The 15,033-nt window shown below is 37.2% G+C and overlaps 2 protein-coding genes across 3 annotated transcripts; both read right to left on the bottom strand.

Moving 5' to 3' along the window:
- Window positions 1-544: 544 nt before the first annotated feature.
- LOC113739806 (uncharacterized) lies at window positions 545-11,162 on the bottom strand. Of its 2 annotated transcripts, XM_027267143.2 has the most exons (10): window positions 10,575-11,159; window positions 9,123-9,867; window positions 8,228-8,852; window positions 7,250-7,412; window positions 5,787-6,147; window positions 4,474-4,584; window positions 3,662-4,013; window positions 2,780-3,005; window positions 1,570-1,791; window positions 545-1,259 (listed from the first exon to the last, which is right to left on the bottom strand). In XM_027267143.2, the coding sequence occupies exons 1-10, from the start codon at window positions 11,114-11,116 to the stop codon at window positions 1,106-1,108; spliced, it is 3,501 nt and encodes a 1,166-aa protein (XP_027122944.2). In that variant the 5' UTR covers window positions 11,117-11,159; the 3' UTR covers window positions 545-1,105. The 2 variants fall into 2 exon arrangements, 1 of the variants encoding a protein (XP_027122944.2); XR_003460317.2 differs by lacking the exons at window positions 545-1,259; window positions 1,570-1,791 and adding an exon at window positions 3,151-3,552 and having other exon boundaries at window positions 2,812-3,005; window positions 10,575-11,162.
- A 2,005-nt stretch (window positions 11,163-13,167) lies between these two features.
- On the bottom strand, window positions 13,168-14,435 carry LOC113739778 (protein LURP-one-related 8-like). The gene is made up of 2 exons (XM_027267111.2): window positions 14,068-14,435; window positions 13,168-13,792 (listed from the first exon to the last, which is right to left on the bottom strand). The coding sequence occupies exons 1-2, from the start codon at window positions 14,335-14,337 to the stop codon at window positions 13,361-13,363; spliced, it is 702 nt and encodes a 233-aa protein (XP_027122912.1). The 5' UTR covers window positions 14,338-14,435; the 3' UTR covers window positions 13,168-13,360.
- Between the last annotated feature and the right edge of the window lie 598 nt (window positions 14,436-15,033).

The following is a 15,033-nucleotide window of genomic DNA, read 5'->3' as shown; positions in this document are numbered from 1 at the left end:
AATGTAGTCATAAATCATGAATTAATCCTTTTGGAAATACAAAAGGACATCCACACTTTTAGTTGTTTCATAACGTTGGGAAGTAATTTTTGCTGGTTGAATTTGCCTTATTGACTAAGATCATTTGAACCACCATATGCACCCTGAACAACTTTCGAACCTAAGAATTTTCAGCTAGGCACACTTGCCATATTTCACATTAACTAGATAAATTACTCAGGCCACAATTTGCCTCACTTCTCTGGAAAATCTTTCATTTTTCTCCCCAAAATATAAAATTATCTATTTTCCCTTTCATTTCTAGTTACTTAACTTATCTACATTTTCTTTTCTCAGGAATCACCGATTCAATAATTTTTAATTCTAAAATCATTATTGTATGCATGCAAATTTCACTAAAGTATATACAATTTGACATCTACCTCTTTCCTCATAATTTGGCTAAGAAAAATCTTCAATCGCACACCTTTTTCTTTTTTCACTTTTATTCCTCTATTAAAAAAAGCACCACATCCTGCGCCTGCGCAATAAAAAAAAACTTCCATTATTTGGCACAACAAAGATTTTTCATTGACTAATGACGTTCGTTTAATCTAAAGACATTTTTCTCACAACTGAACACCAAAAATCTGTTCTATCATATTTACAACTCCCAAGGAAAATAGCCCGCAACACCAAAGAACAACTAATTCAGCAAATATATTACAACGGAGCTTCCCCCCCCCTCCCCCCCCCCCCCCACCCAACACTTGTGTCTCTCTTTCTTGCAAAAAAAGCAATCTGCAGGCACTCTTGAGCCTGGAAGCTAGTAGTACTTGCTCACTCTATAGTTCCAGGTATGACTGGAAAATTTTGGAGCATTCTAACCATATAAACACATGTATAGTACTACATCCATTTAACAGTACTTTACTCATCCTCGCCTGCGCCAACTCCTCATCCCACAGTCGTCAGCAATCATCTTTCAAATCCATCCACCCAAAAACCACCATAGAAGAAACAGTTTCCATCATAGCACAAGTGCAACCGCGAATCATAACTTGTAAGCCAATAATCTGTTGCACTAGTCCAAGATTGAACTGCATCATATTTAAAACAACTCATATCATATTTCCATCTCATCTTGTAAAAGGATCTCGTAGATGTCGGTCCTCAAATTGAGTTCTTTATCCCGCATGACTTCCTGCAGGTCTGAGAGCTCCTTGGCAGTCAGAACAGAATTTAGTCTGAGGAAACCATCCAGCCATAGTTTTTTGGACCTGAGAAAAATGATGAATAGATCAGAGGATTTTTGGAGAGAGAGACCCCAGGGGAGAGAGACCAGAAGGAGGGCCTATTATCATGCAGTTGACCAAATGACCGGTCTAGCACATCCACTTTAAATGAAAAACCTATCCGCCCACAAAGAGAAAACACTAGTTTGCGTGTCAATTTCTCTTATTACAATTTCTGTACAGCGTAATTATTAACTAACCAGAATCCATAGGAAATAGCCAGCTTCCAGGATTAATCACATCAATATTCTGGAGTAACGATAAGCATTTCTATCATCAAGAGATGAAAACTTACCATGGACAAGCATGAATTGCTCGAAAGAAAACTCTTCTAGCAGCAGAGAAATCATGTGCTACAACACTTTCATAGGCAATGTAGCAGCGCCAGAGTACCACCACATTGCGAAATGCAGCATTTTCCAATGCCCTCTCAAATATTGCACGAATTCTATGCTGCAAGCCTCCTTTGCTCATCTCAAACAACAAAGAGAAGAAGAAAGCAACTATAGATGGTTTCCTGTGAGAAATAACAAACAAGAAGACAAAAATTTGGAGTCAATAACAATGTTATCCTGCAGCAGGACAAAATATGCATCATGGTAAGAGCTATAATAATGCATGCTCGTGTATTAAACTTTTCCAAACTCAAAATACAATGAACCTAACTTTATATATACTCCTTCTCTTTTTACAATACGTTAACAGACAAGATATAGAAGACAAGAAGAAAAAAATACTAGTTTCTAAAAAAATGCAAAACGCTAAGATAAAACTGTAGTCCAATCTTCTCTCTGTTTTTCCCACTCTATTCTCCCTTCTGTTTGTTAGAATCTCAAAAATATCAAGACATCAACCTTCCTCTCCTCTAACTAACTATCTAATGTGGATTATGAGACTCTCCAAAACCTGAAAAAGAGCTACCCAGAAAACTCACTGCCTACAAATGGAGCGTCCTACCCCAAATCTCTGTCACTCACCTCCTAATAGGAGATCTGGTAGCAAGACAGGATTTCTCTTCAATGGAGACGGGTAACAGACATTAATTAGATATTCATTTTTTCCTGCTTTCTTTCTTGTATGGTTTGTAAGTCGGATACTCATATCATCCATAAAACACAATTTAAAAAAAAAAATCTAATACTTTGGATAACTTTCATCTTAAATGTGATCTGTTGGATATTTAGATGGTTTAGTACTTTCATTAATTCAATTTGTTGTCTTCTAGGCAATGTAATTGGGATAGGAATTCTGAAGCCCTTGAACTGGGTCTAAAATGGATGTTATATTGGCAATCCAAGTTTTAGCTTGTGCAGGACTAAACTGAGGTAGAGTTATGGCTTGACTTAAAGCGAGCTCAAACCTGATGACAAGTCTGGGTAATCTTATCCCAGTTGAACTGATTACGAAGCATTAGAGCTTGACTAAACTCAAATTTTACCCCTAATCATACTTAGAAAAATGCAACATGTCACTAAACAATAAAGAATAAGGAGTAAAGAGTTTACTTGCTACAGAAATCATCAAGAATCCAGCGCAATTTATTTGGGGAAGTATGAAGGTGGCTAATTTCAACCAAGGCACTATACAGGTAAGGACTGAAAGGATACATCTGCAGCCCTTTCACAATAGCATCCCATATCTCTGAGAACCTCATTTCCTGGTGATATTTGCAAAGAATCTTCACATAATAGTTGAACAAAAATTCAAGCTGGTAACTTTGCCGCCTCCTTTCTGCAGTGAAATAAGTTAAAATATTTGTTACAAGCCAATGAATAAATAGATAGCTTAGATGATGGGCGCTCAAAGAAACAAGTGGGCTATCTAGTTTTAGATTAATAAGTAGAGCAAAGAATCAATGACTCATCAGCTATCTCACATCTTCGTATGGTAAATTAATTGGGCTTCCACGCCTTGGGCATATAAACCCTGCATAAAGGACCCAAGAAGTGACACTCTGGTTCCAATACTTGTACTTCATATGTACTATGTCAAACCTCTAGAGGTGACAATACATCACGTATGCTCCCAGAAAATTCAGTATTCAGTCAACATTCTACAAGTGTATCACTGAGAATTGGAAATGCATTATCCTTAGAGCTACAAGAAGATATAAACTTGCTAACTAAAGCAAGAATACATATCTCTTCCACTTTCCACTCTTTATGTCACAATCTCAGCACTTATTGCAAGGATGAAAAGCCATCTCTTCTGCCTTTGGGCCCAATAGAAGGTGATCGTCTAATATCATAATGACTCTCTCATCAAGTTTAACCAAAAACTGCAACAAAAGTTGTTATATGCAAAGAAAGATATCACAACAAAGTCACAATTTTGGACTCATGCTTGCACCATTGTGAATAAATAAAGGAAAAGGAATGCTGAATTACCAGGAAGCACCATTGTGAATGCCTGATCCAGAATTTCAATAGCAGCAGCTGGACCAGTTGTCAGTTCTTCAAATAGAGCAGCTGAACATATGACAGCAGTGGAAAAATCATCTATTCTACCACGTGCCCATAGTGGACCTAGCATTCGTATTCGTTCTTTGAACCCTTGTCGTGCTCTCAGCTGTTGTAAACTGGAAGCTTGCCTACTATATGGAGTGTATTTTTCCCCACATCCTAAGCAAGATAGAATGTGCACAGCCCTAAGTGATGATTCCGATCTATCAAATGATGTATTTGAAATCTCCATCTCAGCATACCACAGATACAAAAGAGATGCATTTGACTGAACATCCTGTTTGATCACATTCAGTAAATAGCAACTTAAATCCCAAGCACCTAATGAAAACAAATGCAATGACCACAAGAAATTATGAACCAACTGTACAAGAGACACCACTAAGGATACGAGCAGTACGTTGTAATTCAAGTGCAAACAACTACTCTTCCTTTCTTCCAGGGAGCAACTTGCAAATTTTACAACTTTAAACTAGCTCCATTGGGGAGAGAATATCTATGACCATGTTGGATATGGATACAATTACCACCTTAGGAGGTTAAAACTACTATAATTTGGAGCATGTTCAATAATACAGATAATCCAGGACAATGTGTTGCACCTGCTGGAGACATTTATGCAGTCCCAAAAAGATAAACAAGTTTTTGAAACAGGTCATTTGACAAACTAAAATATGCTTTTCCAAAACAGGCAGTATACAGTGTTTAAAAACCTTATCAAAACAAATAAATCCTACCAATGGAAGCCCTCCAACAGATAGCAATGCCATGTCGAAAATCTTTCTTGCCTGGTCAATATTGCCAGAGACGGCCTCCCTTCGTGCATAGACACCACATAACAACACGTCCTGATGAAACGAGTCACAAGAAGACAACTTTAGCGTTCTACATGGTCAGAAAACTGCAAAATCTCAAGTGGTCTTTTTCTCCAGTAGTTTGCTTTAGTGATGAAAATTTTATGTAAAATTAATTCGCAAAAAAAACCATTTCTGAATGTGTGTGCCTCTAACACTAGTCAATTACAAAGACACAGACACACAAGCACGCATACAAATGCATAAATACTGTCTATTAGTAACTCTGAACAAATATTCAGAAAAAACTGTCTTCCAATAACGAGCAAGTCATTAAAAAAATCCATAAGACAAACTGCAATTTCTCAACAATTCTCCTGAAAGCAGGAAAGGGTTTGCTCTTTCAACCTTCAATTTATGCACTCTCCACTTCTGAAAAGACATGTTTTCCCCAACCAACAGCATCCCAAAACTAACTTTTCCAAATACAAACACTATGTAGGAACACTATTGCAGACTTCAAAATCAACCACTGATTAACAGGTTTGCCTACCAGTTAACATACTGCTTGCTGCTTCAGAATGTCTAAAGATAGGATGCAGTGTCGTCTGCTTCTGGTTCTAGCATATAAAACAGTGACGAATAGTCATACTTTTTAAGGTTATCTGCCTTCGTCCATTTAATGTTTGACAAGATAAACCATTTCCAAACAACAAAAGGTAGTATATCTGGAACCCTGTCTTAGCCAAAAATAACTCATTTAAAAAACTGACCCCTTCCCTAGCCCCTTATTTTCCTCTTAGACCTCTATAAGTGCTCGTTCATGTGCAGCCTCACCGCAAATAATTCAACTGGGCATCCAGCGAAACTGTGTTGGTTAAGTGTTCCACTTAAATAACAAATTGGGACAAAAATCAGAAATACTGAATTTGGACGTTAGCACCTCTAAAAATCCATAAAACCTTTAGGTCCACCGTTTAGCTCTTTAATCATTAAGTCTTTGTTGCAAGAAAAAAAAATGCTTCTTATCCTCAAGCCCAGGCTTCATGTCCATATTACTTCTGATATATAACTGTGTTCATCGTTATGTTCTTACTCATCACAAGGACCAAAGTGATTAAACTGTTATTATATTGAACATTTAAGAATGTTATTCAAGTCTACTACAATTTAATTCCCAAAATATAAAACTTGTTAATACCAAAAGAATGTTTACAGTCCTCCATCAAAATAAGTATTACAAATAAGAGGCATACCTGTCGATTATTTTTCAAAAGGCTCTTTGCCAAAGCTCTGCATGGAGTAACGGGAGACACCAATGAATTCATTCGTGTGTTTGATAGCTCTTCAGCAACAAGAACAGCTTCCTCCAAAACGTAGTTTTGTGGAAGAGCACTCAAACAAAGCAAGGAAGCATTTCGAACAAATTTCATCATACTAGACCTCATGGAAATGTCATCCGAGCTGCTTAGAAGACATTCCAAAGGCATACTCATTGGAATGCTTTGCTTTTCAGTCAGAATATCGTGCACTTTTCTCAAGTTGTCTAGGATAGAATACGAAAAAGCATCTAAACTCCGTGTAGTCCCATCCCAACTTGAACTATTAGTGCAAGCCCTATGACATAAGCAAATAGTACAACAGTTGTTGCAGGATCAGGATATTTCCAATCATGACTTGATAATTTAAGTGCAAATGAGAAAGGGGGACAACTAGGAGGGGGTAAAAGAGATAAAAAAGACAAAACAAAAACAAAAATTTCTTTAAAAATTAGAAAATCTGAACCCTTGATCTTTAAGCATCAAACTTTCCCACACCAAAAGAAAATGAAAATCTAGACACAGAAAAGATTACTTTCAATAGCTTCAGAATATCTGAAAAAACAATATCTTTTAACAAAACCATGTCCAAAAAACTGTGTCAACTGCAACACCCAAGTATGCAGAAACTGAACAAGTTCTAAAATCCTCTCCACATAAATGTCCCACTGTGCTTTTAGAAATAAAGATAAGATGCCATTCTCTGTTAATCTTCCAGAACATAACCATTCAGATGATGCACATCCAAGAATCCGGCTTCAGGCATCACAAAACAAAAATATAACAAAATAAAAATAACAAGTTACTTGTCACTCTTAAAAGCAAAGTTCTCACTTAGAATAACATGACACAATATGAAGGAATTCGTGAACAATTTCTTGAAAAGAGAAAATTTCTAGACAACGAGATTAAAGTTCAGGTATGCAATCTATGTGGTTCATGAACTCGATAATTGGAACATCTTGTTCTAACACCTGACAAAATTGCATAAAACAAGCTACTCTATGGAGACTAAGTTACAATTGAAGCATTGCCATTTGATTCTAAATTTTTTACATTCTTGGACAAGTTGTTTGAGGGTCCTATTCTGTTCCCGCCTAACATAATCAATTCTTAAGGAGAATAATTAGCAAGAACATTAAGGAGAGAAGAGCTTATCTGAGACTTCTTCAAATGTTTCATGCAATAAGTAAAACACTAATTGACTTCTTTATAAAAAAAAATAAAACAAATAAAAAAACTTAAAATTTTCACATTGATCTAGGAAGAAATTCTGATTTTCCAGCCTTCATTATTCATATGAGTAGACCACCAGGAATAATGTATAATTAAGCTAACTTCTAGGAGCCCAATAAAAAGATAGAAAGATAAGGATGCAACTGATTCAGCATATTACAAACCATTGAGAAATTCGTCCACCAAAGAATTCAACGAACTGAGAAACAAGAGACAAACGAGCTTCCTCGGAAATCAACGTAAATAGGTAATCTGTCACGTCTTCATATAAAATTACTCTCAACAGTTGCTCATCAGCTTCTGCATCATCATGATGAGGAGCCCCAGCTGTGGCAGCCATAATCAGTAAATTAACTTTTGCTAAGACGTCTACCATAGCCACAAAAGCAGTAAAAGATGCAATGACACAGTTATTCAAAGAAATAAAAGTATTAATGCAGCCCCATTAAGAATGCATCAACAGAATACTATAAAAGAAGTACATTGAAAATTAAAGTTCATAGTGCAATGGCCTTTCAGTATAATATCCCAGCAATGGAAAAAACAAAAACCACACAATCAAGCCATCAAAAGAATCTTTGTAATCAAGCCACCAACATTATTAATCTAGGGAAAAGAAGAGCTCAACAGAACAAAGAAAATTAAGTCACATCATGAACATGAGGAAAAAAATTAACTATCTAAGCAAAATATTTGCTGAAGTGAAATGAGGAACAAAATGAGCAAACCAACCAATGGAAACTAGGCTATGATATAATAAGTACTGTGGTATTGCATTTTGAAACAAGACTTCTGGCAAATTCTAATTTGTAATTAATGTTTCCAATGGTTAATTTATCATCCACTAAAAGAGCTCCTAATTTGTTTAATCAAAGGAAAAAAGGACTCTCTAATGATTATAAAAGAGAGATTCTACAAGTCCACCATTCTTAGTCTATTCCAATATATTATTCCTTCAATATCTTTTATTGTTTCCCAAAAATCAAGTGTCCAGTATAATACGAAAGAAAAAGCAAGTGAAACTCTTGCCCATGCCCCATAATTTAGGGTCTTGTGGATATCAAAAAATAAAACACCAAGAAATTCACATTAAAAGGAAAAACAAATACACACACACACATATTAAAGAAAGATTGTTCAACCAGATCTTGTGCGAACAGGCATCCACTGATCAGAGTCCCTTGCCAACTCTTCTTCTGACCACTTAGTCCATGTCTTAGTGTCTTTGATCTCATTATTTGCATCAGCAGAAGCATCAATGCCAAGCTTTTTCAACAAAACTTCAGTATCATCATCCTGCTCATCATCTCTTGCATCAGAGACATCACCAGATTCCTCAATAGCCATGTCACTAACTCTATCATTTTCCAGAGCTTCCATCATATCCTTGGTTTTAGACGGCGGATCTGACCAACCTGTCCAACCACCCTCTTCAGCTTTATGAGATAGCTCCTCGTTAACAATCTTCTGCCTCTGTTCTTCCTCTTTTCCCAGCCATGTTGACCAGCCTAGAGCACCATCTTCCCCAACTCTAGCACCATTACTGTTCCAAAAATGCTCGAAAAGTCTTCGCTTACTTTGCTCACTAAGAAGTAAAGATGGACAAAACAAAGTATATTCAATCTCTGCCTGAAATAAAGCAGTAGCCAACTCATGGTACCCAGCCTGCCATTCAAAATGGCAGAGGCTAAGAAATATATCAACTAAACCAAGTTCTAGACGAACAAGTTCTGGATCAGAAGAACGTCCAGTAGTATGTCGTTGAACCTGCAGTGAACATAATCAACTCATTAAGGGTTCAACTACACAATTTATTCAAAGCAGAATGAAAAGCCAGAAGGAAGGGGGGGGGGGAATTTAACTATGAGGTCAGTTAGAGAAAGGCCAAGAAGAGAAAATTGAACAAATTATCCTCTGCTACATATTAATAGCTAATCTCACATTCCAAAGGTGTTTAGGTATGGGATAAATCCCGTGAAAGTTCGACCAAATGTCAAAATTAAAATTCAGTATCAGGAGTTACGTGAGAGGGAGAACCTGCCTATACTGCTTGCTACATGCACCAGATAGAGCTTGGACTGCATTGGTATACATTTTCCTCATCTCAGATATCTTAAATCTAGAGAATTCACCCTGAATAACCTGCAAAAACTCCTTCCATAACCTGTGACTCCCAGAATTCTGCACAAGTATCTTCTCCCATCTACCAATCAGAACATCAGTGCTATCCCTACTCTGATAAGCTTTCATAAGAGAAAGAACTAAATCTTCGTTATCTGGATTTAGTTCTGTTGCCTTCTCCAGTATACTGATCTTCTTTTCAAGAGTCTGCAGACGAGCACCCTTCTGTGGCTGCATCCTGGCCACCTTGTCTTGAAAATCAGCAAAAGCTAACCAAGCTTTCTCATCATGCGGCTTTTCTCTTGTCAACTTGTTAAACTCCTTGGTTTTACGATAAACCTCATCTTCCCATGACTCCTCAACTACTTTATCCCCTGAAGATCTGAAATTGGGACCCCCATCATCCGATAAAGGGATGAATTCAGCAGCTACAGTTGGAACGATCTTTTGAGGAGCAAGAACCCTAATTCGCTTCAAGTTCTTATGCCGCTCTAGTGCAGCAAACATTGCTGACCAATAACGACCCTCCAATCTAAGTTTACCATCCAGTCCATCAATATCATCATCTCCATCCAAGACTGAGCTCTTCCGGCTCCGTCTATAGAAGCTAAGATCAGAAAATTTTCTTGAATTTTTGAGCTTGTAGCGAGCCACATCCATCCTGCATATAGCGTATAGTATTACAATGAGAAGTAACCCATAATATGCAGTTGGTCATTGCCTCCATCCCCATTTTATCCAATTTGGATACATTTACATGGTGAAAGTTGTTGATGGAGTTGATTGATTCCTGATTCCAGTGAAAGAAAAAGGGCACCAAAGCTAGCAAGTTTAGGATGAAAAATTGGAAATCAATCATTTTACAGCTTGCAAAATTTTAAAAACCAAACTCTTACATCAGTTCCAAAAGTAACTGACTTCTGAGAATGGCTAACTGTATCACGTAAAATGGACAAAAGAAGTACATAAATTACAAACTACAGGAACTAATGTAGGTCAACAAATCAAGAGTTGCTTCTTTCATACAAATGCCTATGGCATATGCCGATAACTGAAAAAAAACGCCAAGCAACTACCCGTTTCAATCAATTAACATGAAAAGTCTTAAACTTTGTTTACATAATAAACTGAAAACTAAAGAGCAGTTTCTACAAACTCCTTAAATTTGCTACCTTCTGTCTCTACTCCGATAATCCAGAGACAATGTATCACTATTCCCATAATAAAATTTACTTTTGATTCATCTATAGGAACAGCTTAACAATCTTGATTTTCTAAATTCCCAAACACTAAAAGGTATCCAAATTGTCCAAAATCTTGTCACGAATTTAAGCAGAGTAGAATTTAACTAATTATTTCTGCAAATACCTGTAAATACAACCGAAGGCCAAATTATCGCGGTCGCCCTTAGAATCAAAGTAATACTCTTTAGTACTACCAGTAGTATCTGAAGTAGAAGAAGCCCAAGCTCGAATATCAGCTTTTCGAGAAGAAGAAGAAGAGGATGCGAGTCCGTATTCATGCAATGAGGCTGCATTACTAGATAATTCCCTTCTTCTCCTCTTCTTCTTCTTCCTCTTCCGATTTCTCCTCTTCTCTTTCATTTCTTCGTCATCACTGTATGAGCCACGACCCGAAGCGGACGAATCTATCAACTCATACTGTGGACGCGGCAATTTTTCTTTACTTTTCTCTGCCCTTTCTTCGTCTTCCTCCGACGATAATTCTTCGAGTTGAGACTGCTGATAGTGGGTGGATACGGCGTCGTTTATGAGGGTGAGGTCGGTGGTGAAGCTGGTGTTCCGAAGCCATTCCGGAGCATTATCCTCGTCGCCGGTGGAGGATTGAGGACGAACGGGGAACAGCGACGTCGTTTCGGGAACGGTGGTTCCGGCGCCTCCCCTTTCCATGTCTTAGCTCAGCTCTGTTTCATCTAGACCGCAGAAGGACAGCAACTGCTAATAAAACAGCACCGTTTGGGAATTTTATCATAATTGCATTTAACTCCTCAGAGTTTGCGTATTTAGCGGTTATCGTTATTAATGCTAGTGTATTTTTGTTTTCCTGCTTTTGGTTTGGTGACGTATTTGACTTAATTATTTTCCCAAATTTATCAGACTAAATATTTTTGTTAAATAAAAATATCAAAATAATTAACGAGTAGCAGTTGACGGTGATTGGTTATTATTTTGGCATAGAAGCATTGACATAATTAAGTTGATTGAAATATGACGTAACAACCAATTGTGGATTAGTGGTGAATTACAACTGGAACAGTAACATCAAAGCGTGAAGACAAAAATCTTGCGTCATATTTAATTGGATTGGTCAGAATGCATTATCATTACGTATGGACAACAAACTTATTGAATATTAGAAATCAGAAAGATCTAGAAGTAGACGAGAGGAAACCTTCTTATGAAATCTAGCCTGTTTGGATTGCTGTTTTCAAGAGTCTTTGTAGAAAAATTAATTATAACAATTTGATGTCTGTAACGTAAAAAAAAATTTTTGAAAAATATATTCATGAAAAATGTGAAAATTTTTCTATAAAAAAAAAAATAGCAATCTAGACAAATTATTTTTCAACTTGTTGTAAGTTAGCAAAGTCAAACTAACAGGAAGTAGTACAGCAAACTAGGGCCTTGTTTGGCAGGTAAGTTTTTTGTCAAATTTGTCTGCTACTCCCTCCGTCCTACTTTGATAGTTCTGATTGTTTTTTCACACAGTTTAAGAAAAAATAATTAACTTTGTTGGAACAATCAATTTAGGTAGCTATTTTCTTAAAATACCCTCACATTAATTAGAGTATAATTTTATGGAAACTTGAATTGATGGTAAAAAAAAAAGAATCAACTCTCATTAAATTGGGTAGGTTTATAGTAACAACCACTTACATTGAATAAGGGTATTTTAGGAAAATTAAAATACAACTACATTCTTCAATTGAAAACTGGACTACAATTTAGGACAAACGAAAAAGGAAAATATGACTATTAAAGTAGGACGGAGGGAGTAATAGGAAGTAGTACAGCAACCTCAAAAAACTTCTAAAAATTTTTAAACTATACACCTCAAAATATTCAAAATTTTGCGCACTTCAAAATTTTTTTTTTTAAAATTACTACGGTAATAATTTACAGTAAAGTTTTAGATAAACATCCAAAAAAATTCACTTGCCAAACGGGACTCTATACAAAGAGATAATTTTGAGATAGATGACGCAAATCTAGACATGTCGTCATAGCTTTTGAAATTATAATCAATTTCATCTTAACTCAAACTTACCGTCAATCCAAGCAAGAAGCAGCAAGTAACCAACCATTAGCGGCCGCATTATTTTGACCTTTGGAGTGCCCACGTAATTGAGTGTTAATTAATTAAAGAATGACGTGATAGGTGTTTTGTTATTAGTGGTGAATTAGCATTAATTGGACACAAAAACATTGAAGCACAAAGTCAAAAATCTCGTGCGTACGTGATAGATACTAAAAACAGTACTCATTTGGATGGGATCATGATATTATGCTGCACATTATTATTGCTAATAAGCAACAAACTTGTTAAATAGTGAAAATTGGAACAATTTTAGCCTTGTTTGGATTGCTTGTTTCCGTCGGAAAATTGTCATTTTCCGTGATCACATTTTCCTATCACCTTTTTCCCTCACATATATCAAATCGTTACAGTAATTTTTTTATAAAAAATGACGAAAAATGCAATCCAAACACAACCTTAACAAATGGACGAGTTAATTGAGCAGTAAGCAAAACCCTTCCTTTGAACTTCATTTATTATTTCGCTGTCTCGGATTTCTCATTCTAATTACATGACTTTGATAAATGATAAGTATACATTCCCCTCTCGAGAGCTTAGTCTTCTTTTATATAAAACGAAAAAACCAGCTCCCGTCCACATATACATACATACTAGGGGATATGCAATATATGTATGAATGGTCTTTCCTAGATGAGCATCTATCACATGAGGCAACTCTAATCTAGCGCTGTTGTTGAAGCAAAGATCCAAGTAATGCACATGCAGCATTTAACAATATTCCAATTCTTGAATCCTTTCGATCGATCCATCGAACTCAGCCAAGGTTGTATGTAGTTGCTGTCCTGTATTCTGCTGCAGCGACGACTGAACAATGATCAATGGAGGGCTCTTGGACTGTAGGAGGAAGATCCAAACATCTGCTCCAGGACGATAACAAGGGCCATAGCCACGGCCGACTCAATTCTGCTGCCAGGCTCGTGTAGTACTATAAGCCGAAACACATCCAGCCCGAAGACCAGCCCTCCGACGGCTTCCTTCCGCTTGATCTCCGCCACTCGCCTCCGTTTGTCATCATACACCGCACAACACCGTTGCTTGTAAGAGCCTTCAATCTCGTACACCAACTTCTTCTTAGGAGAAGAGGAGGAGCAGGGCGATGACGGTGATCCACTGTCACAGCAGGAGAGGCAGCTCACTTGGGCTAGTGACCTCGAATTCAAGAAATTCACTTGCTTCCTCACGGAAAACCGGGGATTAACCGCTTCCTCGCCCGCGAACACTAACCAATTATCCGCAATACTCAGTCTCTGCATCCACATTAATCGTGCAAAACCATTGGATTAATTACAGCAGATTATATGGGTTAATCTTGAGATCGAATTATACTGGTGAGTTTGGATGCAGTAAATTAAACGACGTCTCCACCACATAATATTTCAAGATTTCCAAAATTTAAATGAATCAAGACGTGTGACTTCTTGATCCAGAACAAATACTACTACTAGCAAGTTCGACATACAACAACGTTAGCAGAACCAAAAACAGTAAGGAGACGCTATATATATATATAGATATATAGTACCTTGCGACGGATGGTTAGCAGAGACTTGCCAGACGCGTCCATAAGAACGATCTCTCCTTTAGCACCGGACATGTAATTGTCCACCCGAAAGACCAAATTTCCCTCGGCATCAAACACAGTAAAACCATCGCAATTAAACAGCAAGGATTTCTTCCAAACAGTCAAAACCACTGGCCCCCCATCCAAGTTCCCACCATGATCAATAGCCAATGGTTGGTTTGGCTGATCAACCTCCTTGAAGGAAGTTGCATTTGGGAATACCTTTGTCATTGATAATCCAAGGAATATTGCAGGATTAGCCAGGAACGGAGAAAGAAATTGGCGTTAGATTTGTGCTTCGAGCTGGAAGATGATGTGTAGTTTGGAAATTGTGTGTGGCATCCTATATATATTACTGGATGGGGCTGGAAAGTCCGCTGTCCAAACGCGCATTGGCGTGCGACGACATGATAGCTACTGTGATGGCCACAGACGAAAAGTAAAACAAGGCATATGCGTGGCTGCATTCTATATTTCTATTCCAGGTTCCAAATTTGAGTCTGATTACATTTGTTTATCTTTTTTATATGCTTGACTACAGTAATTTATTAGGCTCTCTATCATCATTACCATTATGATTACTGCGTGGAAGAGAAGAGACGACCAACTGAATAATCATCTCCTCACAAGTCACAACAAACCTCCAAGATTTTTATATACATTTTTCCAAGCAGAGGAGGTAGATATTTGCACATAAGACTAGAAAAATTAGGTAACTGAAAAGTAAACAAGAATAAACTACTACTACTAGTCTTGTAGTCCGATGATAGATGCTGTTAGTACAACCGAGAAGAAGATAACAGCAATCAATTTTGTGGCTGAGGACCAATTTGCGGTGAGAAAAAGGCCTATCACAGTTTGCCACCTCCATGACGAAGAGATTTCTTGAATACTTAAAAAGATTTGATGGGGTCGTCTACCCTTCCT

This window comes from Coffea arabica, chromosome 4c (assembly GCF_036785885.1).
Source record: "Coffea arabica cultivar ET-39 chromosome 4c, Coffea Arabica ET-39 HiFi, whole genome shotgun sequence".
NCBI classification, from domain to species: Eukaryota; Viridiplantae; Streptophyta; class Magnoliopsida; order Gentianales; family Rubiaceae; genus Coffea; species Coffea arabica.
This window is presented reverse-complemented; position numbering and strand designations above follow the sequence as displayed.